Source organism: Urocampus carinirostris, chromosome 3 (assembly GCF_059441175.1).
Source record: "Urocampus carinirostris isolate Australia breed hairy pipefish chromosome 3, RoL_Ucar_1.0, whole genome shotgun sequence".
Lineage (NCBI taxonomy): Eukaryota > Metazoa > Chordata > Actinopteri > Syngnathiformes > Syngnathidae > Urocampus > Urocampus carinirostris.
The window spans coordinates 65,432,444-65,459,278 of NC_142351.1; the positions used below are offsets into that span (position 1 = coordinate 65,432,444).

Here is a 26,835-nt window from a genome sequence, read left to right on the forward strand (position 1 = left end):
AGATTATATGCTTGTGGTCTTTATGCAGCTCCTGGTCCACCTGCATCACTGGTCTTTGATAGCCCCACAGAAAACTTGATGCTCCTGTCCTGGACACCCCCTCTCCAAACTAATGGTATTCTACTCGGCTATATGGTGCAGTACCAAAAAGGTAAGAATCCAGCAGTCGTTATAAAATGGGATAGGAAAAAGTTTAACATAAGTCAAATTTGGCGTGTTTGCAGAGGTGAAGAGCCGAGACAGCCCTATACAGATGGAAATCATCAGCGATCCAAGCGTGACCCACCTTGCACTGGATTCTCTGGACCCCAACAGCTACTACACCTTCCAGGTGATCGCTCGCACTGCCGCTGGGGACGGACAGCCAATCTCCAGGAGGAACGCCACCCTTTTTGACGGAGGTAAAATAAAGTATTTAAGAGTTTTGTTGGAACATCATTGGCAGGAGGGTTTAAGACTATTTGTTCCCAAAAAATTATCTGTTTGTAATGTTCGGCCTGAGCCTCGGACGAGTTATTTTATCCTAAATGCTCGCTGTACTAGAAATAAGAACCAGGAGATGGCATTTTCTCATTCAACTTTTTTTGGGACGCCAGATTGATAGAATTCTCCTCACTTATATTTCTCTTCATACCTTGTGGTCTGTGGCAATTTGTTAAAAAAGCCACCTCCCTTGCTGGTGATGTTCCACCTTTAAAAGAGGTGGAGCTTAGGCTACACAGTTCGGAGAAAAAGGAGTTCAGCCTGTAGCTCGTAAACTCGTACCGGCTCCTCATTCAAATGTAACATTTATTCCAAACATTTTTACAGCACCTGAGAATGTTTAAAGTGTTTTTGTTATGTAAAACCGTATCAAAATAAAGATATTGTTTCCTCCCCAATCTTTTTCAATGTGTAAACATTTTGGGAAAGGTGCCAGGGAGCCACTTGGCAGCGCTAAACAGCCGCATCGGGCACCTTAGATGCATTGTGCCGACACTCGCACTGGGAGGCACTAAATATTACACTAGCCCTTTAACACTTCTAACAATTCTTCCACACAGTTCCTCCAACAAACATCTCAGTAACTGCCGACAAGACATCACTCAACCTCAGCTGGGTGCCAGGAGAGCGAGAGAGAAACCACGGCTTCCACATTGATTTTCTTCGGAAAAGCGGTCAGTTGAGAACAAAATGACATGATCCTCATATTCTTCTGAATTCTGTTTCTGATCAAGTTTGCAAAATTGTGTTTGGCAGCTGGCGGTCAGTGGGAGGAGTCGGAAATCGTAAACACGTCCCAGGGTTTCTATTCGCTGATGGGTCTTCAACCAGGAACCGAGTACCACCTACGAGTTATGCATGGGAACTACACTCAGTGGGAGGCTGCAAGTTGGACTTTAGGACCAGGTATGTAGGTTGTCCTCTGTCATAAATGCATCAAAAATATCCAACCATCTAACTTTAAACATACATCAAGTGATGCAACCTGGACACAGCCTCAATGACACTACCTGGGGAGTGTTTCGAGTCTTACCCAGGGAACTCAGCTTGAGTTGAACAGACCCCAACTTGTGTACATGTCTCGTTACCTAACACACCTCTCCTCGCCTCCCTTTAACCATGGCCACCTTGAGGCAACCTCTGCTGTCTCTGTGAACTCCTTGATGGCCCATCGCTTGCTGGCTCCTGTGATGCCCAAGATCAGGGGTGTAAAACTCATTTGAGCTCGGAGGCCACGTGAAAAAAAAAACTCTCACAGGGGCTGGACTAATAGCTTAAAGAGAAAAAGAGAGGGATAGAGGGAGATCAAGAGAGGAATAGATAAAAAGGACAAAAGATTGAGGGAGAGACAGATATAGAGAGAAAGGTAAAGAAGGGGGGAAAGAGATAAAGAAAGAAAAAGACTGAGAAATCGAGAAATACAGACGAGATGAGAGATATTAGGGAGAGAGAGAGAGAGAGAAAAACAGAAAGAAAGAAATGAAAAGGAAAGAGAGAAAGAGAGGAGGAAAAGGCAGAGAGAGAAGGGGAAGAGAGAGCGCAAAGAAATACTGTAGAAATAGAGACAGGGAGAAGAGATTACTTTCTATCCTATGGTTGTGGGTTTTAACACACAAAAATGCGTTTATTCGAGGAATAAACTCCTTGCCAGGAAGAATTCTCATGCCGGCGTGTTGGGGGGGGCCCTATCGTGGCTGCAGAGCCGGAGCTAAGATGAAGGCTAAGCGGCTAGCGGCATTATAAGTCTTCGGTACCATCCGTAATCATGGTAAATGTGACCTCTCTACCAAATAAGACCGACGAACTGGCTGTGCTGGTGAAAAACATCAAAGCGTACAAGGAATGCAGTTTGCTGTGTTTTACGGAAACGTGGCCCACGTCTAGCATCCCGTATGCTAACGTGGAGCTACCCGGCTTCAGCGCTGTTAGGGCAGACAGAGACACAAAAGCCTGCGGGAATCGGAGAGGAGGCGGACTCGCTATCTACGTGAACACGAGGTGGTGTAACCCTGGGCACAAAGATTTCCATCTGCTGCAGGGACGTTGAACTTTTGGCCTAGCGTGTGATGTCATCCACTCTGCTATTGCTAAACTACAACACAGCACCCCGAGGCCATCCTATTAATTTGTTAATAAACAACAAAAGCATACTGCCTCGAAGTGTGAATTTTCCTACGGGGATGAATAAAGTATCTATCTATCTCTATTTAACTATCTAAAAAAGAGAGAGAAAGAAAGAAAGAAACACTGCTCCAGTTGCTTTATGAGTGGTAGATGGCTTTGGCAGCATCTAGTGAACATACTTCAAACTGGAAGTAATTTATTTAATGAATACATTTTGGCTCTTGAGATACTCTCAGCGTATTCTCGCAGGTCATATTAAAACCTTTGGCGGGCCCGATCCGGCCCGCAGGCTGCATTTTGACACAAGATGATGTTGTAAGCATTGCAGAGAGACTGGACAATGAGCCCTCTGCATCCCATCCAGATAGGCTCACATTGTGCTTTCCACCCATTGCTCCAGTGCTCCTCTACTAGCTTAGCATATTTTGGTCTCTTCCTCTAATTGACCTCCTCAATATGGTCCTCCAGTAAGTTCCAGGAAAACAATTTGCTTGGAGGCCTAAGAGATAAGCACTACATCAGGACCCACTGTTGTTGTAGCAATTGATTGAAAATAGATATTTTTATATCATTTCTGCAGAGGTGCACTTTTTAGGAAATTAAAACCGCTCGATCATACATTAACATGTTAGCCTACAAATATAACACCTTCATGTCAAGTCAAGTCGAGTCATGTTTATTTGTATAGCCCTTAATCACAAAGAGTCTCAAAGGGCTGCACAGATCAAAGACTATTGCAAACTACAGACTATTATGACACCATCCCCTCATCTAAAACCTACATGAGGGCAAATAATACACATATTATCAACATAAATTATAAGTTATTCATATGCTATAGAATAGAAGTGTGTTTTAAGCTTAGATTTAAACATTTCCACTGAGGTTGCAGATCGAATGTCAGGGGGAAGAGCATTCCACAGCACCGGGGCCCGGATAAAGAACGCTCTCAAACCTGCAGATATCTTCTTGGCTCTTGGGCCACTAGTAGACCAACGTTTTCAGAGCGAGGGCTCCGCACCGGAACATAGGGGGAAATTAAATCTGAAAGTTATGAGGGCGCAAGTCCATGCATGATTTTGTATAATACCAACAGAACCTTAAAATCACATCTTAAGCTAACAGGGACCCAATGCAAGTTAGCTAAAATCAGGGTAATGTGATCAAACTTTCTTGTCTTAGTTAAAAGCCTCGCTGCAGCATTTTGTACTATGTGAATTTCCCTCCGGGGATGAATAAAGTATCTATCTATCTATCTATCTCTATCTAGCTGAAGGCTCTTGATTTTGGACTTCGGGAGACCGGAGAGTAGTGCATTACAGTAATTCATATTGTGTTTTGTTGCGTCAATATAGTGTACAGTATTTTATTCCATCTGAATCAGGGGTTTCAAACTTATCTTTGCTCAAGTAATAAGAAAAAGTATTGTAAGGTAAAGAAAAGTTTAAAAGATACAAAAGCATGGAAAAGTACAAAAAGCAGTGTTTCGATCAAGCCTAAAGGATGTGGGAATCAAATAACTGCAACAAAATTGGCAGTGACAGTGAAGCAAATAGTCCAGAATTTTAATAATATTCAAAATAATTCAACTCTGGCATTAAAATAAATCATCATTGCATGTACTCAACAGTCAAAATAAACCAACTGTGGTATTATAAGCAATTTTCTTGCATCCATTTAATATTCAAAATAAACCAATCCTGGTTTTATAATTTTCTTTTTACATGTTCAATAGTCAAAATAAACCAATCCTGGTGTTATAAGCAATTTTCGTTTCACATGTTCAATCGTCAAAATAGACCAACCCTTACATCATAAGCAATCTTCTTGGTATATGTTCAATGGTCAAAATAAACCAACCCTGGTATTAAAAGCAATGTTTGAGAGCATTCAATAGTCAAAATAAACCAAGATTCGCATTATAAGCAATCGTTTTTACAAGCATTCAATAGTCAAAATAAACCAACCTTAACATTCTGAGCAATATTTTAGTATTCAATGGTCAAAGTAAACCAACATTAGCTTTAAAAGCATTTTCTTCTTGTTCAATGGTTGAAATATACCATCCCTGGTACATTAGAGGAACATATTAGCTCAAATGCTAATGGTCATTTTTTTTTTTTTGCTGCCAGGGCCATCGGAGGTTAGCAGCGGCTTTGCCACTCAGGGTTGGCTGATCGGGCTCATCAGTGCGATTGTCTTGCTCATCTTGATCCTGCTCATCTTATGCCTTCTCAAGCGCAGGAAGGGCGGAAAATATGCAGGTGAGAACGGATCTTGAATTGCAAACACTCAATTCATCCAAATAAATGGAAACTAGAGGAGAGTAGGAAGTCCAAAGTTTTCTTTTAACTACTCAAAGATTGTGCTTGAAATTTTGCTTCTGTCTGCTTCATCTCCTGGCTTAAAGTCAGATCACAGCCTCAGTCAGCTTATTCCTCAAGTACTAATAAACTCTTCATTTTCATCTTTTTGGGGTAAGTGTCAGCGTTTGGGCTGTACTTGAAACAGGCTTTTTCTTACTATTACTATTTCCAGGCTAAACTTACAAGATCTGGGGGGACGAGGATGAAATCACTCCATACCCCAACTCACCTCCCCTCAACCCCCTTTATGCATAATAATGTTCAGCAACCAGAACAGTGTTGCTAAAAGTAAGATAAAAGAAGATAGGCGCGGTAGAAACAAATAATAAAGGCTCTTTGAACTCAGTTAGGCATACTTGATAGAGGGAATATTCTACTTTTAACTTTTCAAGGACACCTCAAACAAAGCACCGCACCTTTAAAGAGACTGTGCGAAATACATTTAGCATTTTGAGATGTATTTTCATGCTTTGGTTAGCAGTAAGCTGCTTTATTTGAGGAATCCTTAAAAAAATGAAAGTACATTTTTTTCTCTATTAAGAACGTGTAAACATTGCCCAACTGTGTTCAAAGAGCTTTTATTGAAAGAAATCCACCTTATTTCTATTTTATGGCTTACTTTTTCCCTCAGTGTTCAAGCCACGGAGTGCAATAAACTTGAGGAAAGGAGCCGGAGGGGCTGGGGGGAAGAGAGCGATTTCATGCACACACTTGCGGTTTTCTGTCATTCTAAGATGAAAATGGTAAAAGTAAGAAAAGAGCTGTTACAAATGCAGTCCATTTGCCAATTCAAAAAAGAAAAAGGATGAGTTTATTTGAGCATGGCTAAGAATTTCACATACTTGCATGCGCACCAAAAGGAGTTTGACGGAGACTGCAACTATGATTCATGCCAGAAGACAGAATCAGCAAGTAAAATATTTTGAACTTACCATCACTACATTTAAAAATAAGCAAACCTAATTGCAAGCTTCTTAGTTTATTCATTTTGTTTTTGGGTCATTTTGAACAGTTTCATTAAAAGAAATAATTAACAATAGTAATGATAATTAACATACTTTTATTATACGGCGTCAGCAAGTAGAACATTTTGAAGTTACGGACACCGCCCTTAAGGTTTTTCAAATTTCAAGCTCAATACCTTGTTAAAGTTTCAAAATTAAGTGAGTGCTAGGAGAAAGAAATTTCAAAGTAGCGTTTATAGTCATTCTTTTAAAAAAAAAAAATTTGTCTAAACTTGAGTTTCATAAGTCGTTGAAGGTCTTAAGTTATGGGGGAGTCTGTTCATTTAGCACCTCCCACTGTTTCTTTTAAAATACTTGTAAGTTGAGAAATTAACATTTATTTACATAATATTAGCCAAGAAAGAGCTGACATAATTTCTTGTTTGGGTACCCAAAAACGGAGGAAAGGCTGGGTAAAAAAATAGTAAATGTAAAATACTGTAGTGCGTCCTGGTCACTTTTTGTCTCCGTAGTTTAATGGTGTTTAGTTGTAGTTTACGGTATTTGTAATTGTTTTGATCAAATGAAAGAAATGCAATTAAGAAATTGTTGATTTCATTTTTATTTTGAGGATTGGAAAAAACACTGACAAAGGTGAAAGATGTTCCCCTTATCTGTGCAACAAAACGAGTGCAGTAAAACGTAGCATGCATTTATAAAAATGAAATGGCAATGGAAATGTAAAGTAAATAAAACCACGTTAATACAGTTTAAGTTTAATTTCTGTGCAGTTATTTTTCTCTTTTTACCTTTGGGGTCCATGGTGGATCACACACACAGGCCGGTTTGCAACTTGTGTAGCCCCTTTAATAGGTGCGAGGCTTGGGAGAGCCTCTCACTCAGAGGACACGGGAGAGGAGAGAAGAATAGAGAAAGAAAAAAAGAAGCAAATGAGGAATCCACAAACTGACTTAAGTAACGGCTTCAATGTAGCCTAATATAGCGGAGTGGGAGTACAGTTTCTCCTTCACAAAACTACTCAAGTAAAGGTAAAAAGTAGAGTGATTTAGAAATGCTCCAAGATTTACAAAATGTCCCGAAACTTACTCAGGCAATTGAAAGGGAGTACATGTAACTCGCGACTAACCTCTTGAAGTTATATTCTTCCTTGTCCTTTTTAGCACTCATTTTCGGTTGCACTACACCCTACAGCGACATTTGAGAGACAAGTAACCTAGACAATTGTGGGATTTAATTAAGTTAGTCAGGGGGGATATGTTAGCTACCAATGTTAACTTACAATAATCAGTTATTTTTGTGGTCAGTCAAGTCAAGTCATTTTTATTTGTATAGCCCTTAATCACAAAGAGTCTCAAAGGGCAGCACAGGTTATTACACAGACTATTTTTCAGACTGTTATTACAACATCCCCTGATCTGGAACCAACATGAGGGCAAGGCAAAACTCAAAAACCTCAACATGAGGAAAATGAAGAAACCTTGAGAAGGCACCGCACATGTGGCATCCCCCTTTCAGGATTACCAGACAGCAAAGGATGTTGCAATCACAAATAATACAGAGATATTGTTCACGAAAAGTATAGGTTATTCATAAGCTATAGAATAGAAGTGTGTTTTAAGCTTAGATTTAAACATTTCCACTGAGGTTGCAGATCGGATCTCAGGGGGGAGAGCATTCCACAGCACCGGTGCCCGGATTTAGAACGCTCTCGAACCTGCGGAACACTTCTTGGCTCTTGGGATCACCAGAAGACCGGCGATCTCAGAACGAAGGCTTCGGACCGGAACATAGGGGGAAATCAGATCTAAAAGATATGAGGGAGCAAGTCCATGTATGATTTTGTATAATACTAAGAGAACCTTGAAAACACATCTTAGGCTAACAGGGAGCCAATGCAGGTTAGCCAAAATCGGCGTGATGTGATCGGACTTTTTTGTCCTAGTTAAAAGCCTCGCTTCAGCATTTTGTACCAGCTGAAGACTCTTGATTCTGGACTTCGGGAAACCAGAGAGTAGTGCATTACAGTAATCGAGACGGGAGGTAACAAACGCGTGAATTATGATCTCCGCATCCGACTGAGACAGTATAGGACAAATTTTAGCAATATTGCGAAGATGGAAGAAAGCGGTTCTAGTAATTTTCTTCACATGTGTTTGAAAGGAGAGATCAGGGTCAAATATGACACCTACATTTTTAACTGAGTCACTCTGTGTGATGTGAGATTTGTCAATGTTCACAGCAGTTTTTGAGGATAAGTCACGGAATTTAGATGGTAGCATTTTGTATACAGATATATTTGCTTAACAATAAAAACATACATTTCAGTATAAGAAGAGGTTTATTATTCAAAATTGATTATATGGCTATTGCTAATGCTAGCAAATTAAATTGCGATTGTATTTTTGGGCACTAACTCATTCGGTGTGGTCTTTTATTTGGTCCTTATCCTAAACAGTGAAAGACAAGGAAGAAAAGGAGGTGGACTCGGAAGCCCGCCCCATGAAGGACGAAACCTTTGGAGAGTACAGGTGGGTCGTCTTGTCTGGGTACAAAATTTTGATTTATTTTCTTTCTTCTGTAACCCAATATTGCTTTTTACTCCAACAAATGCTACCTTGGCAGATCTTTGGACAGGTGAGGAATCTGCATGACTGTGTTGAGAAAATGTGAAATGATATAGGTTCAAGCGTGGACCCTTGAGGGACTCCACAAGACACAATGTAGCACTGTTAACTGCTAACTGCATGCAAAAACTCAGTCTTTCTACACCTTTTTTGGAGCCAGGCACACTTTGTCTATGAAATAATCTTGAGGCACAAACATTTTCTGGCACCTGTTTCATCTTTTTCTTTTAACTTTTATTATCCCTTGCTCATTGCAGTTAACTGGGACCAGAAACCCCGGTGATATCCAAAATACACAAAGTACCCTCTGCTCTCAATTTTTAATTATGCACGCCGACAACCCCTTTGGTTGTCAGATCATTTTGAAAGATGATAGAGCCATGTGGGGGAGACAAGAACTTAGGGCAAGGACCCGGGGGGAGGCTGGGTAACCTAAATCCCCAAAACACCAGACTCCAAAAGTTCTTACAATAAATGTCATTTTGCAAGGAAAATGCACTTGGGTTAATGTAAAGTATTGTTTATATTGGAGGTATCGTCGGAGCACCGAAGGGCAAGTTCTGCTTGAAATGCATCCTTTCACAAAAATCAGTTTTTTGGAAACAAGTTTTTTTAAGAAACTTAGCAATGTTTAACTGTTGTTACTGCTACTTAAAAAGATAAGAGAGGCCTGCAATTGTCAACATGGGTACACCTCAACCATAAGAGACAAAATGTGGAAAGAAACAGAAAATCACATTGTTTGATTTTTACAGAGTGTTTTTCCATATTCGATAGGAAAATAAATATCTGGTCACCTACAAACAAGAACAATTTCTGGCTGTTAAAGAGGTCTAGCTTCTTCTAACCATGTCTAACGAGGCTCCAGTCGTGACCTGTATCAATGGCAACTGTTTTACTCATCAGTATAAAAGAAACCTGTCCACATCTTCAGTTAGTCACACACCAAACTTCACTATGGCCAAGACTAAAGATACAGGACCGAAGGACACCAGAGACAAAATTGTAGACCTGCACTAGGCAGGGAAGACTAATTCTACAATAGGTAAAACGCTTGGTGTAAAGAGCAAACATTAGAAAATGGAAGACATACAAGACCACTGACAATCTCCCTTGATCTGGGGCTCCATGAAATTTCTCACCTTGTGGCGTTAAAATGATGACAAGTGTCAGAAATCAAACGGACGAAGGACCCAGACGCGTAACGTTTTCACACAAGCTTTACTTTACGGACATGGGGCAGTCATGCGCATGAACACAAACGCCAGTGATTCGGCGAGGGGAGCCAATCAGGCAATGAGAAACAGCGGGCCCAAATGAGGGCAATGGGCAATCGTGACAGACAAGATCGTTGAGCGAAAAACTCGTAACCATACGCGGGGACCTAGTGAATGACCTTCAGAGAGCTGGGACCACAGTATCAAAGGCTACCTTCAGTAATACAATGCGCCCCCAGGCACTCAAATCCTGCACTGCCAAACGTGCTTCCCCCTGTTTAATCCAATTCACATCCAGGCCTGTCTGAAGTTTGCTAGAGAGAATAAGGATGATCCAGAAGAGGACTTGGAGAATTTATCAGATGAAACCACAATAGAACATTTTTATACAAACACAGGTTTTCGTGTTTAAGGGAGAAAAAAATACTGAATTTCATCTGAAGAACACCATACCCACTGTAAAGCATGGGGATGGAAACATGATTTGGGGCTGGTTTTCTGCAAAGATACCAGGACAACTGAGCCGTGTAAAGGAAAAACCGAAGGGGAAATCAATGTTCGCTCTAAGCTTCGTCTCTTTCGCTCCAATTCCATGCTCGCTTACTTTTTATTAATTCAATCTTGTGTTGATATTGACTTCAAAATATCATGTTAAAAACACACAAAGGAATCCCACATTTTATTTACCCACATGCACTGTAATTCTGGCCAAATTTCCTAAGGAATTTATTTTGCAATTTTGGCTCTCTAAGAAGCATTTCAAGGTCCTGGAGTGGCCTAGAACATTCTCAAGATCTCAACCCCATAGAACATATGTGGAGGGAGTTGAAAGTCCGTGTTGCCCAATGACAGCACCAAAACATCACAGCTACAGAGGATATCTCCATGGAGGAATGGGCTAAAATCTTAACACAGTGTGTAAAAAGTCTTTGAAAAGTTACAGAAAAAGTTTGGCCTCCATTATTGCTAAGAAGGGTTGAGGTTTACCCATTTTGACAAAACAGGCCTCTCTAATATTTTCAAGTGGAAGAACTTACACACTTAGTGGTTGACTAAATACTTGTTTGCCCCACTGAATGTTCCATGCCTAGTTACAGGGCAAGATTTTCTGTAGGCCTTCAAAAATGAGTCAAAATGGCAGGCATTTGAGAGAAACGTTTGACATAGAATAAGTTAAAGACAAGAGCCCAACACAGTTTTATTTCTTTTTTTAATTGCCGACGAACGTTTTTTTCCACAGCGAGACGGACGAAAAGCGGTCGGATAGCCAGCGGTCACTGGGTGGCGAAAGCAAGCTCGGCAGTGACGACTCACTGGCTGAGTACGGCGACAGTGTGGACATCCAGTTCAACGAAGATGGCTCCTTCATTGGCCAGTACAGTGGACGCGTCCCGGGGCCCCCCGGGAACGAGAGCTCGGGCCCCACGTCCCCGGACAACGGGGCTCCGCCACCCCCTGTGGCACCCTCCATGTCCAGCATCCTCAACCGACCCAGCTAAACACAAAATCACATGCTCACTAGTCTGAATACATTCCACAACTTTATGCAGCAAGATGTTTACGCCGTGTTTTCGCCCTTATGAAACTACGTTCACACAGTATGAGGTTTCATAATAATGATAGAATTTGTTTGGTCCCTTTAGGGTAATTCATTTTCACCAACTGTAGCAGGGGTACAGTCAGTGCTGTTGCAGCAGAGTGTGCGCCAAATAACCGCACACTCTGCTGCACATCTACAGCACCTGGTCTCAGGCAGTCTCCTATCCGAGTACTAATCAGGGCCTACACTGCTAAACTTCCCAAGATCAGGTGTTCTCAGGGTGGTATGGCCGCAAACAGATTTGAGTAGCTTGGAAATGATCCCTCTTATGTAAAATTCCAAAAAGTCAATTTCTGTTGTGAATTTCTTTTTATTTAACATCCACCACCATTTATGAGCACCTAAATTATTTAAAAGACAAGCAATGATGGCAAAGCTCTTTAAAGCAGGGTTGGTGCAGGTGTTTGAAATCCTTGAAAATGCTTGAATTTCAATGGTGTGTTTTCAAGGATTGAAAAGTGTTTGGATTTAGGGTGAAGTGCTTTAAAATCCTTGAAACTGTTCCCATATTTTGTAACTAGTCTGCTTAAAAGAGCTTTGCTATTTAGTTTCTTCCCTCGTGATTAACGACAGTTGGCACTAGTTTGTATGGCATTGTCCTATGAAGCGTCATTTCCTTCTACTGGTCATGCCAAAGAGGACGGGTGCATTCTACACCTAAACAGGGCACTATGGAATGTGTGTTAGTGCAAGGATTACGTATCAATTATGGACCATACAAAAAATTAAAGTAGCGTTTCCCAGTGAGAAATTGTTACAGGAAAAACTTCCTGCAACTGAAAATAAAGGCTACATATTACCGTCATTTTACACAACTCCTAGGAGTCCTGTGAAAAAAGTATTTGCTCCTTATCGGATTCCTGTTTTTAGCATAAATATCCCTCACAAAATTTACAGATCATCAAACCAAATTTAATTTCACACAAAGACAAGCCAAGGAAATACAATTTGCTGTTTCTGTTTATTAAGGCACAAAAAATCAAAACATGAAAAAACAATTGCCCCCTGAACCTAAAAACGAGTTGGTCCACCCATGGTAGCAATACCAGAAATCAAACCTTAACGATAATTGGTAATGAGTCTTTCACATCATTGTAGAGGAATTTTCTTAATATGTTAAGATCTGCCACATTGGTGGGTTTTCTAGCATGAACTGTCCGTTTAAGGTCACACCACAACATCTCAATTGGATTTGAATCTGGAGTTTGATCTGGTCTGACCGCAGAACCTGCATTTCTTTTTGAGCCATTGAGAGGTGGCCTTGCTGGTGTGTTTCGGATCATTGTCCTTCTGCATGATCCAAAAGCGCTTTAGTTTAAGGGCACAAACTAATAGCCAGACATTCTCCTTCAGGATCTTCTGGTAAACATCAGGATTTATTATTCTGTCAACCACAGCAAGTTGTCCTGGTTTTGAGGCGACAAAGCAGCACCAGACCATCTACTGTTCATGACTCTACAATAAGGAAGACTCTGACCAAAATGGCATCCATAGGAGAGTTCCAGAGTGAAGATCTCTGCGTCACAAAAGAACTGAAAGGGTCTTCTCATATGTACCAAAAAGCAACATGATTGTCCTCAAGACTTTTGGAGAACTTTTCTGTGGACTGATGATTCAAAAGTTAACTTTTTGAAAATGTGCAACCTGATATATCAGACGTAAAAATGACACAGCATTTGACAAAATGAGCATGATGTCAACTGTAAAGCATGGTGGTTACCTGCTTTGCTGCCTCAAGACCAGGACAACTGGCTGTGGTGGACAGAATAATGAATTCAGTTGTTTACCAGTAGATCCTGCTGAAGGAGAATGTCCGCTCATCAGTTCATTCATTGACTCAGGACTTACTATTGTAAATGTTTGATTTCTGTTATCCCTGCCGAAGTTGGCCAACTCGCTATTGGGTTAAGGGGGCAATTACTTTTACACATGGAACCAGAGAGATAGCAATTTTTTTGCAGATTAATAAATGGACTCCACATTTTCAACCTGTGATTTGTATTTCCTTGGGTTGTCTCTGTGTGATATTAAAATTGGTCTGATGATGTGAAACCTTTGTGAGTGATAAAAGTGCAAAAAACACAGAAATCAGCATGGGGCAAATACTTTTTCACAAGACTGGAGGTATTTGTCACACATGTATTGTTCAGATCCATAAATGAATTTGCAATTTACTCAAGATTTTAGGATTGTATGTCTTGATAAATGCACACGGAAGATTAAAAATCGCATATGTAAATCGCAGATATATTTGTGGCTCAGCAAATACATGATTTACACAGCATTTCTTATTTTAATGATGCTGAAGAAATTGAAAGAATGGCTTTGTAAAGACTAAAAAAGGTGCTTGAATTCGGCCATGAAAAATGTGTACAAACCCTGTGGCTCATCTTAAAGGGGCAGTGTGTATTATTTCGCACAGATGTGTCAAACATACAGCCGTTTCACATCAAACAATGACCGGCAGTTTTAAATATGTTCACTTGATGTTGCTATAGCTGAGCGCCACTTGCAAAACAAACCACCGACTACCGTTTATCAACCAGAGAACATGTAAAGCAGTTAGTTCACAAATTAAGGTAAACATTTCATTTTAAAAAAAAAGAAAAGCAGGAAAAAAACTCTTAAATCAGTGTTAAACTTTAAATGAGATTAAGCCTTAGTGAAGTGGAAAAAAGCTTTGATGAAAAAACATAAATTATGGTTAATCGAATCGTATACCCTGAAATCAAAATGTCATCGTGAGCCTTAGAAAGATCTTCAACACTACAGCTTAGGCATACTTCTTGCGCTCCACACGAGAGTACCTTTCCTACCATGTGGCCCTTAAACTAAAAATTAGTTTGACACCCCTGCTTTAGCATCCCCTAGTGGTTAAAAAAATAATCATAAGAAAAACACTTATGGTTTAGATAATAAGCATAAATACATACTGTAATAAATATGTGTTTGCATATATATTTCACATGATATGAGCCTCACTTAGAAGGATCTGACATAATTGTCAGCCATATTGCTGCTTTGCATACCCAAAAACGTGTCTTCTTTTTCTTTCATTATTCCTCTCCTTCCTTTTTCTCTCTTCTGTCTCTTTACCTCTTTTTGTATTTCTCAGATTTTTTTTCCCCCGTTGTTTCTTTCCTTGCTGCTTTTTTGTGTTACTTATTTCGTTTTTCTTTTTTCCTTGCCTTCTTTCCTTTTTTTCTTTCGTTTTTTTTCTTCACGTTTTTCTTTTTTTTCTTTTTCTGCTTTCCTTCTTTTTTTTCCTTTTTTTCTTTTTTCTTATTATTTTTATTTTTTTCTCTCCTTCCCACCCTTCCTTTTTTTCCCTTTGTCTCCTTATTTTTTTCCCCTTTCTTTTTTTCCCTTTTTCCTTTCTTTCCAATAAGGCTGGGCTGAAAAGACAGGGAAAAACAGCGCGGTTTGGTCTCGTAATTTGTATCCTTTCAATTCATTTTTTTGACTGCACAACACAATACAGCAACATCTAGTGTTCAAATATTACACGCTGCCCCTTTAATTTTCTAAAAACATAGTTGAGTTTCTTCCTTGAATTCACACATGCTGCTATTAATCAGGTACGTTATGTAGTCCGGGATTTACAGTAGTTAACCAGCTTCTTTTTTTTTTTTTAACTATTTTGCTCATGTAGCCAATTTTCAAGATTATTTCCTTTTCAATTCCCGTAAACACTCGCTAATTCTCATGGAAACATCACAGCCTTGAAAATTTGTGTATGTGTGTGTGTGTGTGTGTGTGTGTGTGTGTGTGTGTGTGTGTGTGTGTGTGTGTGTGTGTGTGTGTGTGTGTGTGTGTGTGTGTGTGTGTATGAGAGAGTGAGTGTTGGTGTGTTTTTCAGTGTTTATCACGGTAGCATGCGTAATTCTTAATTTTTCACCATTATACCTACCAGTCAGAAACATGAATGTTGTTTGGAATCAAAAAGGGAAATTTTGCCTTATCAGAGACCTGTCGAAGCTTCTCTCCTTAATCTAGCCCCGATGACATTTCACCTCACTCACAATCCTATTCACACATAGGGCTGCAACAACGAATCGATAAAATCGATTGAAGTTAATAATTAAAAGTGTCTGCAACGTTTGTCATCATCGATTCATTGTGTTCTGCAATTTAAATCAATGCACACAAGTGCATTGGATCTGGTTGTGAAGTTGTATGTTTGTTGGGCCACTTTCGCCCGGCAGAGGATGCGTATTATATATTATCTCATATTCAAAGATTATCAAAGACACCAAATTCATTGACAACATTTTGAATTTGATCTTTGATTTTTTTAAATCAAATGATACACATTAAATAAAAATGATTGCTCTTTCTTGGTTATTGTTTTGTATGATAGGTCCAGAGGTGGGTACTAACGGGTTAGATTTACTTGAGTAAGTTTTAGGACATTTTGTACACCTAGGAGTATTTTAAATCACAATACTTTCTACTTTTACTGAAGTAGATTTGTGAATAAGAAAGTGTACTCTTACTCCGCTACACTGGGCTAGATTGAACTCGTTACTTAGATCCCCTCCACGTAATTATGCATCTGTCTTGCTGTGCCAGAGACCCCCTCCCCCTCTGTCACGTTAACTTTATTTTGATTTGACCAGGGACCCAAACAACTATCAGGTGGCACTATTTGTTTAATCCACAGAGGGTTTACCCAAACAAAATGTATGAGTGCACAGACTTATAAGAGTTACACAGAAAGTGCAAGTCTTCCTCTGCAAGTGATACTCCTATGAAAAAAGCCAACATCACAGCCTTTGCTGCCTCAGGGCGGGCAACACTAACTACTCTTGACAAGCTGGTGCTAGATTTTTGATTACTCTACCCTCTAGGAAAATAGTATTTTGCATATCTGCAGATGTATAGAATACTTTTTTGTATTGTTTGTTAAATTATTTGAGAAACACTTGAATTTTTTTTCAATAGAATATTTTGCATTATTTTTATGTCAATCCAAAACTTCAATATTTTAATAAAGGGGAGGAACCCTTCGATGAATGACCTACCAGTACATACACAGTTTCATGAGTTAGTTTGAAAATTAAATGAGGAAAAAATAAAAATGCAGTACTAATGGCATCATGTCATAAACATGCTTTATGAGAAATACCTGCAATACGAAAATATTACAATTTTTTTTATCTTTAAAGATTTTGAAGAATAACAACCATGGAGTCAGTTTTGATCGCACTTATGCATCCAAGGTTTAAAAGGGTGTGTTTTTTTTTTTAATCCGACTCATCGGTGAATCGAAAAAATAATCACCCACTTCATCGATTATTATAATAATCGTTAGTTGCAGCCCTAGACACACACATATTTACACATTTAAGAAAATAAAATGGTGTAAAACATGGGTCTGGTGTAGCAAACCTCACATCCATTCATTACCGCTCTCTGAATGTAAATACCCCATTACGATTGTCTGTTTTGCCTCTATAATGTTTGCATCATATAACTGCTTTCTCGTTTCGCCTGATAACATCCGACATCATTTGGTCAATTGTGATGAATCCTGGATAACTATCAAGGTTTCGTTCAGAGGTTGCGGTTAGTGTTGGATTTTGACGGCAGCTTGTTTTTGTCAAAAATGCAGCCGACTGTGTCGTAGCTTTGAGCTTTTCTCTTTTGTCACTTTGTAGATGACATATTTAGCCATAGATTAATAGCACTTCTTTTACAATTTTTTTTTCTGTATCGCGCTTAGCCTCGAAGCATACAGTGATTACGTTTTCATGCAGACAATTGTTGTAATGTCCTCGCTATGAGACTCAGCTAAGCCCCGAAAGAGGGAATGTGAACACAGTTGATGGTTAACTGAAGTTTAATTCTTTCCCGGAACGGTGAAAACTGCAATTACAGTGAAATGTATTAAAAGCGTGTGTAAACTCACCAAAATAACATACAGAAACTTTACATCTGCTCTAACTATAGCAAGATAAAGTTGCCTATACGTCATATAAACACCCCAAGAACTTACAGCGTTGCCCATACCTCGACACGGTGAAGTCAGAAAGGATCGTGCACTCGTCCTGTGAGCTTGTGTTTACTTACTGACGACAACCAGGATAAAACTTATAAGCAGAAATATTTCACATCTTCTACCTAAAGCTCTAATAAACCTAAAATGTACATGTGGAACACTTTTTGGTGAACCTGCATCATTTCCGAGCATGGTATTACATTTTAAACACAGCAACTTAGTTCAAAAAACAAAAACAGTTGTAAGGACAACAAAGTTGTAAATAGTTAATGGACTGCATTTATATAGTGTTTTACCACTCATTGAGGACCTCCAAAGTGCTTTACAATGCACTTCACACTTTAACCATTGTCAAACACACACACACTCACACACACCAATAATCATCCATGCAAGGTGCCTACCTGCATATCAAAGGCAATAAGGGTTTAGCGTCTTGCCCAAGGACACTTCAACGTTTAACTCCAAGGGCCGGTAATCGAACCCTCTTTAGTCCTAATACAATCGCCCCACCTCTGGGGCTACTCCATGTGCAGACGCTCCCCTACTTACGACCGTTCAAGTTACATAAAACAGTAGATACGAACATTTTTTTCGGGATGTCGAAAAATATCTGGACATTGCTGTAAGTTAGATTTTGTATTGTGTGCACATTTTTCAGAGTACAGAACATTACTGTAGTGCTTCTTTCTGCCGCTACCGACGTGTGTCGCTGTGAGAGGTCACCCAGTATCCACCCGGAAGTAAAATAAATCCGCTTCCTCTCTGTACTTTATGTGTAAACATCTCTCCTTCACCTGCTCGCAATCCCACCGCTGCCACCAATGTAGCCTGTCGTTTTGTGTGGGTAATGGATTGCGCCTCGTTCATGAAAAAATACTCAGAAACACTTATGGTCTCTTTGGAGAGCGACAACCGTCAGTACCCGTTTATTGTAAACACACCGAACTCTTTCTAAAACTAAACTTTCGCGCTCCCCTACACTCTTGCACCAACTCTTGCGACATTCGTCGCCCTACTGACATCATTCATGCGCACCTCACATTCTACGCCTACACTATCTTCAGCGCGCTAAGAACTTTGACATTTTCATTGTTTAATATCTCATGCATCCATTCAATATGGTATATGTAAAGTGTAAAAAAGAGGCCAGCCGTTTCTTTTGAAATGAAAGTGGAATAAGAAAGCTTGATGCGGTTGAGAAAATGTTCGGAACCCTTTTTTTAGAGTATATTGTTTTATGAAATGTTACTTATACAAGCCTCAAACATACAAAATATAGCACTGAAGCAACTTACGAACAAATTCTTACGAACGATCGTCCGGAACCTCTCGTTTGTAAGTAGGTCAGCGTCTGTAAATGGAATACAGTAATGCCTCTGTTATCGCGGTTCATAGGGACCAGAACCTTCCACGAAAGTTGAAAATCCGCAAAGTAGCATCGCACCTTCATAAAAGCCCCCAAAAGGTTAAGTTTAGCTCGAGATTACGTCATTACTGACTGAGGGTACACGACTGTAACAAAATAGCACACGCGTGAACTAACCACGTGACGACACCATGACAAAGGGCAGTAGACTATAGTAAACATTATGCCCCGCGGGTGAGGCCAGCAAAGAGTATACAACAAACAAAGCTATACTATTCAACACCATTGGCAATGATTAGTCAAACAAATATCGTGCAGCTGTCGGATGAGGTGGCTCACCTTGTCGGAAAGCAAAAAGGTGTCAATTTAGAGAAACAGAGGATAGCATTAGCAGGGTTAGCTCCCGACCCATACCAATGACCTCCAGACATATTCACACATGAAATAAGATCTTCCAGTCTGCGAATAAGATCTTCCAAAACATCTACACAACTATATTTTTAATAGAGTAATCCCCATACATCAGTGCTGATCTAGAAAGTTATAAAAGTCTGGATGGTTACAAGTCCTTTGAAGCTGGTTGGTTTACTGGTACATGTTGCTTACTGACACAGAAAGGGCCCTTCATAATGGGAAAGCTAAGACACTAACACTAGCTGTGGATGCTAATATGTTTTTCCAGTGTGCTATCAAATCTCAAATCGACTGTAACCCAAAGTTTCTCAGTAGCTCAGGAAGTAAAGCACTCCTCCTGGGATCAAGAGGTCGCAGGTTCGATTCACGGCTCCTCCGTGTTATATGTCGAAGTGTCCTTGGGAAAGACACTGAATCCCTAATACCCCCGATAAGCAGGTAGTTGCCTTGCATGGCTGACACTGCTATCGGGGGATGTGTGTGAATGGGTAAGTGTGAAGCAAATTGAAAAGCGCTCTATAAAAGCAGGCCATTTAGATTTACAAGGTTACGAATGTATCAGTTTCTCAAAGCTGTAGCTCCAGGTCGTCTGTTTCATGGGTAATAGATAAAGAGTTGATGAGGTACAGGAGTGGCTTAAGAGAGCTGTTATTTTAGCCTTAGCAGTAGGCTGGACCTGCATTCTCTCCCGGCGCCCCCCCAGTTGCTTTCTGGACTTGATAACAATCCATTGAGCACCTGCTGGGGATCACAATTTCTTTACATTCTTCTGACAATTCTCAGAGTCCGATTTAATTAATGATTTTTTATTCCATGTAATGAGCAGCTAAAAGGAAGCTGTTGTCATGCTTTCGTTTGTTTTGTGTGCCCGTCCCGCTGTTTGAGTGATAGCATACACCAGCCTATCACAGTCGCACACACAGTCACACCCACCCACAGTGGAGCGCACTCCGCCTAATCTGTCTCTTCTGTCTTACCAAACACAATTCTCAATGGTATCATTGACAATAAAGACTAAATAATTCAAAATCAGCAAAGAAGTTAACCAGCGATAACTAAAGTGTGACGTAGCATAGAGGTATCTCTGATATTGGAAAGGACTAACCCAACCTTTGCAATCGAAATACAGTCAGACTAAAACCTTAATCAGATTATTGGGTGCGTTTACATAGCTTTACATAATTTGAAAACTGGCAATATTCCGTTTCCAATCTTTTTATTTCCTGCATGTAAACGTTAATAAGGAATAAGCGGCACCATTCACGATGCCTTGTGGACCTGCTCGCATCTGTATGGCCACGAACATCCCACACCTCAAAAAATACAGCCAATATTATAATTAATACAAGAATGACAATAATATTGACTAGCTGCTGCAATTTAATTTTTGTAGCATAGGTTTGAATACCTAATAGCGTTCATTTGTTTCTAAAATCACAAATAGAACTGCAATATTTGGTACTCATAAACATTGACAAAAGGATGTAGATTACAATGGAAACAGTTTACACAACCTTTCATAAAAAAGAAAATCACCATGGTGCAAAAAAATCAAAATTTTTCACCACTAATTTGACCTACATAATGTACAAGTTGTACATTGGAAAATAACATGTATATATGCTTTGTAATTTGGAGGTTTTATTGGATTTTGAACAATTTGAAACATGACTAAAAGTTGTTTTTCTTTGTTTAAAAGGTCTGAGAAAATGTCATTATAAAACGGAATTTTATTTATGGTTATTTGAAGTTCTTGATTGAAATTATGTATTTTGAGCACTACCACATCCCAATTATTAGAGAGCAAAAAACGCTTTCTTTATTTGTGCTTTTTTTTGTGGAAAATGGACCAACAAGCTTCGGGGTCACATTAATGGTGGAGAAAGTTACAAATAAGTGGAGCTAAATTCTTCAAAAACACAAAAAGCAGTGATGGATATTAGAAAACAAAGCTACCGCCACCATCTTGTGTGTCAATGAACGTAAACTTCACTTCAGCTGGTTTGATTTACTGTTTGATATGGCTTCTACCTTATATGCAAGAGGAAAGACCGGGTACAGTTGTAACACATTTTGCTTTATACCTCCCCATTTTACAATCTTTTGTGCTGGTTCCTTCAAACTTTAGTGAGCCATGCCGAAAAAGCCGGACCCCGAAAAACTTTACTGACTTTAGTCAACTTCGACATTGACTTCAAAATAACACATTTAAATGCACCACCAGGAGAACCTTTGTTGTATTTACCTGCATGCACTGTAATTTCGGCTGAATTTGCTACTGAACTAGCAATTTCGAGCCCTAAATTTTCTTATGCACGGAGAAGGTCTAGGCAGTGCGCAATTAAGCACACCCGCGGCTAAGAGGGGACATTCCAAGGTACCTTAATTTGTCTTTTACAAGTTAACATCAAGGTAGAGGGCTAAGCAGCTCCAATATCTGTGACAGTCTCAAACAGAGAAATACACATTGTTACCAGTGTTCTCAGGATCAATTTTTACACTGCTAGTGAACAGTATTAACAGTGTGATTTATATTACAAATCCAATCATATGATAAGAAGAGAATGGAATAGAACAAAGTGTGTATTGATCCTTTTGTATGCTCAGCATTGCTAATCAGAGACTGACAAGCAGTTGCGGCGAATGAATAAGCCAATGTGCAGCCTTCCAAGGCAAATTGCTTGCAATCACAACACTGTTCTGTACAACACTTTTTTTTACCCTTTATTTATTTTCTTTGCCTTTGCATTTGTCCGTACAGATCAGTGTTTGGCACGTTACATTAAATAAGTAATTAATTATTGATAATTACTACTTTTTCCAAAACATAACTGAGTAAGTAACTGAACTACGTTGTAGTAAAAGTAACTATTTACCATGTATAGTAACTATTTGCATTACTTTAATAAAATAAGTTATTGTATGTCAAAGAATTGTACATTTTCTGGGCAGCATTTGATTCAGTTGAAAGAGAAGTACAAACATACCTTGTAATATTCATTGCACCTCGGCAGATTCATACTACACTTGAAGTTCAACAAAATAAACAGTAAACAATATAATAAAATAAAAATCAGCAGTAAATAATATAAAGTGAATTTAAAAAATTAAATCGTACTGTCAAAACCTGAGACAACTGGTCAAGTAGACATATGCTACTGTGCTTCAAGTATTTTCACACAACAAAGGTAATCAGTTCAACAATATAAAGCGTGTTTAGCACTGCATTGTAAAATATTTGAGTCAAACGCACAACTGGTCAAGTAGAAATAGGCATCTGAACTTCAAATATTTATTCACAACAAAAGTCAACAATAAATCAATATAAAGTGACTATCCAATCCCTCTCCCTCTCTCTCTACCTCTCTCACTCCATGCCCTCTCTCTTTGTCTATGATAACTGACAAGACTTCTCCCAGTCAGGAAAGAATGGTTTTGTAACAATTAGTGTTTAAAGACTCTGGAACCTCAGAGAGAGAATCCTACACTAGTTCCTCCCAAGTGAGATGCAAAGTATTGTGAATTCAATAGCGCACTTACTCGTGATATTTTGGTGTGACGTTCTCCATTGTGTGAGGTTATCACGCTCGAACCGCATTGTTTTGTGTTTTTGTGGCTAGCTGCTGTGTTAGCATGTGGTTGTTAGCTAACATGAAAAAGGGTTGAAGCCAAGAATGTGGACATTACAGCCATGTGTTAGAAATGTGTTAATTTTAACTAATTTGGCATTAAACAAAAAACAATGAAAAAGAAAAATCTTACCTTATAATGTGTTTTTTTTACCATAAAATGGGGACAGTGTCGCTCAAAGTCTTCAACCGTCTTGTGTGAGGTCAAAATGGAAAAAGGGGTATCCTTTATCAGTAGCATCAATAAAACTATCTTCCAATTCATAAAAATGTAACTGTTACACCTGTCCCTGTGTTACAACTGTACCTATTTTCCCCTATCCGCGTGGTTTGTATGGCCCCATACATGTATGGACCATAGAAATGTAGCTTGAGGATATCGTTTTGTTTGCACTGGGTACGCTGGATGAATCACTTTGTTGACACAAGATGGCAGACGATAGGACTATGGGTATTGAGTGACGTTACCAGATATGCATCTATAATAACATTTTTTTTTTTTTAATGATTTAGGTCTCTGGTGGGCATTACTTTATGCAGTGAGATATTTCACACACATTTTTTGGTACCAAATGTTTCTAATAAATTGTACAATAGCTTTCTTGAATATCTGGATGACATTATTTTTCTCTTGATCTGCAGGATTGCTAGATTAGTAGAAAATGCTCTGCCATTTTTTTACAAAAAGAATGATCGCGAAATGTTGACATTCATCCAAACTAGTAGACCGATTAGCCTGCCTGATGAACAAAATTAAATTTTATATGTTTATATCTTGTGTTGTATTGTTAGCTCTGTTGCTAAAGTGAAAGCAGCACTGTTGTAAACAACCCTTTATCTATTTTTAAAATCATTCAATCACTCCTTTGTTGATACTATGCTCTGACACCGTATATCTGCCTTCTTTTATACACATATACAGTGATACCTCGATACTAGAAGATAATCCGTTCGGGATCGGTGCTTGAACAACGGATTGTTCGGGAAATTAAACATTCTTACCCACACCAATTAATGTTATACATTTGTATATGTTCCTTCCGGTCCAAAATACCTCAAATATTAATTATATGTGTAACTAGACAAACATGAATACCAAAATATTAATAAAACGTGTACCTCAACAACAACGATTTAAATTTGTGGATAATAAAGATTAAACCTGATAAATATATGAAACCATTTGAAACCATTTACTGTACGGTTCGATGGCAGATACTCAAACACCATTTTTGCAACTAGGAATAATTTCCTTTTTTAACTTGATAGTTGTTATCAGACTGACAACCTCTCTTGAAATGTTGTTGACCGACCGGGCTCGAGTAGCCAAGATGATTGCTCACCTAACTTGGCCTTGCGTTTGGATGTGATTGGGTGTTGGGGTTCTGATTTTTAGTTTATATACTGAAGTAAAAAACTGATGTAAAATGGACAAAATCACAATAAATTCTCAATACGTGTATCGGACTGATGATACATGTCGAAATGACCAGGCTCGAGTTGCCAAGATGGCCGGTCATCTCACTTGGCCATGTGTTCTTCTGTGGTCGGGTGGTTGTTTTCCGATATCTTTGTCTGAATATTGAAGCAAGAAACAGCAATAAAACGAACTAAATCACAATACATGTTCAATAGGTGTTGTCGGACTGACAACCTCGCTCGAAATAATGCTATCATCATCTCAATTGGCCGCGCGTCAGGCTGTGCTCGAGTTTTTTGTTCGAATACTGACACAAAAACAACAATAAAATACACTAAATGATCATATATTCTCAACATGTTTGGACTATTCCTTTCAAAATGATGCTACCCAACTATGAATAGAGTAGTCAGGTGGCTGCTTATCATATTTGTTTTTGGGTTTGTTCGAGTTTGGATTTTTCTTTCAAATCCCGCAAAGTGATTCAATTGATTGGGTCGAATGCCGATTATTTATTCGAATAAAGAGTCATTCGAGTACAGAGGTATCACTGTCGAAAGAAACATGCACGATAAACAGGAAATAATACACACTGTGGAATAATTCCCTTAAACCTTTTTTTAATAACAAATACTAACAGGACTGCAGATGAAAAAAATTGCTGAAATGCATGGCGTCAGTCTTGATGCTTAACAATTATTATGATAAAATGAAGATTATGATGACAATAAAGGGGCGGGCCGTATCGCACGACGGAAGTGTGCTAATGTTGTAGCTGCTTGTTTAATTGTGCACTATGCTCAAACTAACTAACGATCTAACTTACCCCAAGTATGTCAACTAATAAACAATGACTAAAATAATCCTCACGACTAGCTGTGTTTTTGTGTCCAATTGCGTGACTGAATATTATTTTCATTTATTGTTTTGCACGTGTGTGGTACTGAAGGAGGCAAATTTAAAAATTGGGTTTGAAGGTAACTTCTTTCGCATTTACGACTGGTGAAGACACTAACTTCCGGTTGCCATTCTAAAGCATTACAATTACATTAAAAACTTTAAAGGGACATTCTGTCTTAGCGCCTCCTTGAGCAGGGCTCTGGAACCTATGGTACGTACACTGTTAATGAGTACATAAGACCTTACCACCTGGGCGGTTGAGGGTCTTTGTCTTTCCCCGCTGAAGCAGGGACCAGAAGCGACTAAGGCACCTTCTCTTTGTCCCTGGGACAGGAAACCGAAGCAGCCGAGAAGATTCCGTCGCCGCCTGTACAGGCAACCGGTGGGACAGACAGTCTTCCGATGCCAAAAAAAGCAACAAAAGGAGATAGACATTTCCCGCTGGGTCCTTTGGTGGTCTGGTCATTCTGTCATCATGTCAGTGGTGGACTCAAATGAGGAGAAGCCGGAGGAAGGTGTGCTCCACAAGGGATAATATTTACTAACAAAAATCAAGAACAATAACCAAAAATAAACCAGATCTTAAAACTTGAAAAGTATCCTTGTCCCCGTCATCTACGGTAATTGATTGTGCCTGCACAGCAGACAAGTTATTACAGTACACACACAGAACGGAGTCTGGTAGATGTTTGTAACTGAAGTGAAAGAAGTGAAAGAAGCTATATTGTGTTCTGAAAATGAACAACGTATTGAGTTTAAATAGGACTCCGTCCGTCTTTTACATTGTGTCAGCAGTCTGAAAGGATACAAACAATAAGACAAGTCAGAATGACCAAGTTTAATCCTCCAACGAACTTTGCTTTTGAGAAACCGTACAAGTGGCCAGACTGGAGGCAACGTTTTGAGCCCTACAGAATCACTACGAAAATAAACAAAGACAATGGACCCGTTCAAGGAAGCTGCTTGATAAACACAATGGGAAGCGAGGCGGAGAATGTGCTCAGGTCTTTTGTTTTGCTAATGACGGTGAAGAGGCTTCTTATGACGTTATGCTAAATAAGTTTATGAATACTTTGCTTTGCGTAGGAATATCATCCAAGAAAGATTTCAGAAGCCTGGGGAGAGGGCAGAGAGCTTCATAGGGGCTTTATACGAACTCTCAAAGCACTGTGATTTCGGCACAAGCCATGAGGAAAACATCAGGGACCGGATAGTTCTTGGAATATTGGACAAGGAAATGTCGCGTCGGCTGCAGTTGATGGAAGGCCTGACGTTGACTCAGACTGTGCAAGTAGTTCGACAGGCGGAAGAGATTGCTGCGCACGTCAACATGCAAGGAGAAGCAGTGGGGACGGTGCATGAAGTTACAAAGCAGAGCTACAGATACCCAAAGTCTAAACCACAAGGTGGGGAGAAAGACAGAAAATGGGGAAATATGAAAAAATGTCTTAAATGTGGAATAACACAGCATAAAAAAGATGAGAAGAAATCTACCTGCCATATCTGCCACATACCCAGGCACTGGGCTAGAGTGTGCAGGAATAAAAAGCTAATAAATGAGATTAGTGAGCGGGCAGAACAGTCAGGACAACCCGAGCAGTCAGCCTACTTCCTGGGTGCTGTGACACATGTGGAAAATGTATAAGAACAGTGGTCAGTTGAGCTCTAGTTAAGATAATATCCCAATAGTGTTCAAAATAGACAGAGGGGCAGATGTGAATGT

The 26,835-nt window shown here is 39.4% G+C and overlaps 1 protein-coding gene across 2 annotated transcripts in view; it reads left to right on the forward strand.

The window, feature by feature from the left end:
• Positions 1-25,075, forward strand: part of LOC148370497 (neural cell adhesion molecule L1.1-like) — a 98,614-nt gene extending 73,539 nt beyond the window's left edge. For both annotated transcript variants that reach the window (XM_088333022.1, XM_088333023.1), the window contains 7 exons: positions 29-151; positions 225-401; positions 1,044-1,157; positions 1,240-1,389; positions 4,740-4,871; positions 8,394-8,466; positions 11,020-25,075. In XM_088333022.1, the coding sequence (XP_088189148.1) occupies positions 29-151; positions 225-401; positions 1,044-1,157; positions 1,240-1,389; positions 4,740-4,871; positions 8,394-8,466; positions 11,020-11,278 (1,028 nt within the window). In that variant the 3' untranslated portion in view covers positions 11,279-25,075. The remainder of the gene's footprint in view (positions 1-28; positions 152-224; positions 402-1,043; positions 1,158-1,239; positions 1,390-4,739; positions 4,872-8,393; positions 8,467-11,019) is intronic.
• The last annotated feature ends 1,760 nt before the right edge of the window (positions 25,076-26,835 follow it).